The sequence below is a fragment of the Morus notabilis genome, unplaced genomic scaffold, assembly GCF_000414095.1.
Source record: "Morus notabilis unplaced genomic scaffold, ASM41409v2 Scaffold738, whole genome shotgun sequence".
NCBI classification, from domain to species: Eukaryota; Viridiplantae; Streptophyta; class Magnoliopsida; order Rosales; family Moraceae; genus Morus; species Morus notabilis.
Window position 1 is genome coordinate 160675 of NW_010359162.1, and position 4533 is coordinate 165207.

Consider the following 4533-nt stretch of genomic DNA (forward strand, 5'->3'; position numbering starts at 1 on the left):
ACCACAGTTGACACCACTTAAAACTCCTTAATTTCCCCTCCCCATTCCCACATTGAAAACACATGAATGAAACGGACCGTTGCCACGTGGCAACTCAAGTATATATATTCACAAGCTCCACGTCAACAATTCTTTTGTAATTCAGTTCATAATTGGTTGATTGTTTTTTCTCCTATTTATTTTTCATTTATTTTTCTCTTTTTCGTGTTTACTGAGACAGTATTATATAACTATGATCCATATTCCCATAAGTACAAATCGTTTTTACTATACGCTTGCTTGCAGCAGTTTTGTAGCTGCAGCTGCCACAAGTAACATTTACGATTATAATTATTACTTCTACAACATAATTGCTATAGTTATTTTCACTAATTAATTTTAATTGCCTCCAATAGTTGAATTCAATGTTTCTTAATAAAATGTATTGTTCTTTACTTCCAGACTCGAAAAATCACTACACGCGCGCTTTTCGTCGCTTTTCATGATATTACACCAGATATATACTGTGAAAACAAAAAACAAAAACAAATAAAAAAATTCATCAAATTATTGTTTCAAAAACTAGGCTATGGATTATGAAACACCCATTTTAAGATCAACGTAAAACAATTCTTTTCAAACATATATATTAATGTAGCCAATTATTAGAAAAAGGAGAGTAATTAGCTTACGATCTGATCAGATCAACTTTGTTTATTATATCTTCTATTTGATGACCTTTTCATCGACTAAATTGATGATATATATGCCAGCCTCAGTGACGAGATCTCATAAACTTCTGGACCAGAAGCAATGTAATATTTCAGCAACAAATTAGAGTAACACTCAATCTATAAGTATATACACATGCATTATACGTTGATAACTTTATCAAGTACTTTTCATATTTCTTTCACATAAGTTGCCAATATATACACAAATATACATATATACATATATACATATATAGTTCGAATCCTGTAGCTTAGGCATCGTTCATTTCGCTGATTCGAGTTTAGAATTTGAGTTTTGCTACAGTAAAAAGCTCTCACAAACAGTCACATCTAACTTTTTTGTTACAGTAAAAAACTCTCATATAAAATCAAATATTAACTCAAATTCTAAACTCGAATCAGCGAAACGAACGAGCCCTTATTTTGTTACGTAGCCATAAAACAAAACCCAAAACCCCACCACCATCGTATTCATCTTAGATACTTTAGAGCACCCTCTATATCAATGTCACACTGAATATATCTGCAGTCAATTATACAAAAACATACATGATCATGACTTGTACATGTGTGTGTGTATATATATATATATATAATATATTTTGTTTTTAATACAGCATGGAATCCAATTAATACGATGTACACTAATTTACTCGCCTTTTCTTTCTATTTTTTGGGATTCAACACGGTTGATCATCAGCTAAGAATCTACAAACTCCAACGAAGAAAAATCTTATTTTGCCCCATGTATAAGAAATGAATCACACTGTTTTTTTTTTTTTCAAATTAGTACGTGGTAGTTTTGCTTGGTTGGATTCCAAAAAAAAAAAAAAACTCGCACATCAGTTTATCACATCAATTGATGGGAAAAAGAAAATGGTGCACAAATAATTGTCTCAACATTATCTGCTCAGAAAATAATTTATACCAAAATGGGCAAGTCCCATTTGCCCATTGCCAAAATGCCCAACTAACTATACAAGTCTTGAACATTAATAATCTTGAAGAAAGAAGAAGACATAATAGCAAAACATCTTTAAAGGGCATGCATGCAATATTGAAACTCAAAAGATTCCCAGAAAAAAATTTTTCCCTCCCTTTTTTTCTTCTTCCAATACTACACTTACATTAGAGACCCAAAACATCAATGTGCCCACCAAAAGAGATGGAGCCCATGGACGGTTGAGATGAAAAAAAGTGGTGGGGCCAGTAACACCCACCACCGATCCTTCTCTCTTATGGTGCCAGCAACTGCACCATAAAAAAGATGAGGAATGATCCACCTGTTTGTCAGTGACTATTGTACATTGGTTAGGGCAATGACCAGCATTATGGTCCCACCACCTGAGCCAACACCTGGAACTGATAAGGGTCTGGATCCCACCGTCCTATTACCCCTTCTCTCTCTCTCTCTCTTGAAAAATCTTAATCATTGATACAGTAAAACTTGAGATTCATGGCAGAGATTTTAGAATCAGTTAAAAAAGAAAAAAAAAATTGAATATTTAAGAGTGAAAACCCTTTTTTTTTTTTTTCCAATTCTAACGTTGCAGTAAGTGTAACACTGTTTCATCACTTTCAACTACTACGCAAACTTTGTGGCTATGAGTGAAGGAGCATAATATGGAGAGAAGAAAAAGGAAAAAAAAAGAAGAAAAAAAGAAAAAAAGAAAAAAGAAAAAAAGACCCAATTATTAGTTAGGTGGGAGACTTACCACAATGCATGCAAAAATATATAATAAAGAAAAGTCTTGGAACACTCAAAATTCAAAAAAGCATAAACTACAATATTGTTTTCTTTTTTATAAAAATTATATAGAAATTTTGCACAAACAATGATGATACTGAATAATGTACGGTGTAGTAAATCCCCAAAATGAGAATACTATTAGGGACCAAAAAACCAGCCAAAAATACTCATGTTAAGATAGTAAATAATGTCTTTCTTCCCCAAACCCTATATCAAAAAAAAAAAAAAAGGAAAAAAGAAAAAAAAATTAGAAGCCCCCATATGAATCACACTGAAAAAAATGTTTGGAAATAAATTAAAAAAAAAAAACTCAAATTTTTCAAAAGAGCAATCAAACCTCACGTGTGTTACACATCAAACTACTACACATGTGGGAAAATCATGATGATCATCATCTCCTCTCCCCCTATGAGTGATGACTGTTGCTATCATGCCGGTCGTCGCCGCCGTGAGAACCACTCGCTTGCGACTCCGATACCCCGCCACCGGAAACTTGCCGGTATGGGTTTAGTGCGGTCAGCATGCTTAAGTGGCTGTCCCCTAAATTATTCCCACCGCCACTGCCACCGCCGCCGCCTCCGCCGTCGCTAGACCCTAATTGCTGACTTGGCATTAAAGCAAAGGGCGTTGGAAAATTCATAAAATGCAACCCACTAGACATAGTTCCCCTATACAACCCACTATTGTTAACCGAAGGAAATGTCCAAATTGGGTCTCCACTCATCACTTGACTATTGGAATTAGCCACCATCCAAAAGTTCGCCGGAATCTGCCCGTGGTGGTGGCCGGCGGGAACGGTGCTGGCGCCTGCGGACTGCAACAAGTACCCTCCCATTGAGCTGTTCAAGTCCTGCTGCTCCGGCTGCCGCCGCTTCCTCCCAAAGCCGTCATCCGCCGCGGCCTCCGAGAGCTCCAACGACGTCGTCGCGGCCACGGCCGCGGCGTCTCGCAACTCCTGCTTCGCCTGCAGCATGGGGGACTGGAAATTGAGCAGCGTCGAGGTGTTGTTCGTGTCGGACGACGATGGCGAGAGCCCGATGCCCGGAAAAAGGCTGCTCCGTCGGTGGTGGTGGTGCTGCTGGTGTTGAATTGAGAAATTAGGGTTGTAGTACGAGGACGATCGGAGCTGGGAAGGGATGGACATGCTGGAGCCGGAGCTCCGGAGGGAGATGTTGAGGGAGGTGAAGTTGGCGGGGATGGTGCCGGTGCCGGTGGCAGCGATGACGGCGGGCTCCGCCTGCTGTAGAAGCCACTCAATGGTCTCTCCGTCGGACTTGTGCCCTAATTCCCTCGTAAGCTGGAACACCCGGGCCGCACAAAGGGCCGGCATTCGGATGCGCCGCCCCCGGCCGTCCACCTTCGTGTGCCGATCCTTCGTGGAAGTCCGCTTCGGCGGAGGCTTCTTCGAAGCCTCCCCGGAATAAGGGACAACTTGAAGAGGTGTTGTATTAGGACTTGCAGTATTAGTCATCATCGTCGTCATCGTCATCGCCGTCGTGGTGGACGTTGAGCCAGAATTCGGTTCGACGGCCGCAGAGATTGCTAGAGAAGGGTACGCCGCGGCGGAGGAGCTCGAACACGAGGCCTCTGTCGCCTCTTCCTTCTTTTCTAGTAATTGGAACGGGAAATTGGGGCGGTGGTGGTGTTGTTGGTGGTGGTGATGGTGGTGGTGGTGATGGTGGAGATCATCGCCTCCTTCCATGATCGCATGTATAAGAAGGACTAAAACCACTAGTAGTATCAATTTTGTTCCTTTTTTTTTTTGTTTTTCCTTTTGGTATAGTAAGAGTGAGGAGGAGCTCTAACTAAGACTTAGTTTAATGTTCTTGTTGTTGGGCTCTTTGGTGGGACTTTGTTTTGTTTTGTTTTTTTTTTTTTTTTCTCACTTGAGTAGCTTGAGGCTTTCTTTTATCTCTATTTAGGGAGGGGACTAACTTTGCTTTTTTTAGTCTCTCTTTGTTTGGTGTTGAGGATGGGATTTGTATGAGACTGATGTTTTGGAGTAGAAGTACTATAGTAGCTAGCTATGGAGAGAGAAAGAGAGAGAGAGAAAATAAGCAGAGGGAAAGA

At 40.0% G+C, this 4533-nt stretch overlaps 1 protein-coding gene across 1 annotated transcript; it reads right to left on the reverse strand.

Moving 5' to 3' along the window:
- Positions 1 to 2724: 2724 nt before the first annotated feature.
- Positions 2725 to 4517, reverse strand: LOC21388782 (transcription factor TCP14). Its single transcript, XM_010093756.2, has one exon. It carries the CDS (start codon positions 4163 to 4165, stop codon positions 2870 to 2872), a length of 1296 nt encoding a protein of 431 aa, XP_010092058.1. The 5' UTR covers positions 4166 to 4517; the 3' UTR covers positions 2725 to 2869.
- Between the last annotated feature and the right edge of the window lie 16 nt (positions 4518 to 4533).

Bases quoted from the DNA above. Each gene is read 5' to 3' on its own strand.
- LOC21388782 (XM_010093756.2), bottom strand. From the start codon at position 4,165: ATGGAAGGAGGCGATGATCTCCACCATCACCACCACCACCATCACCAC.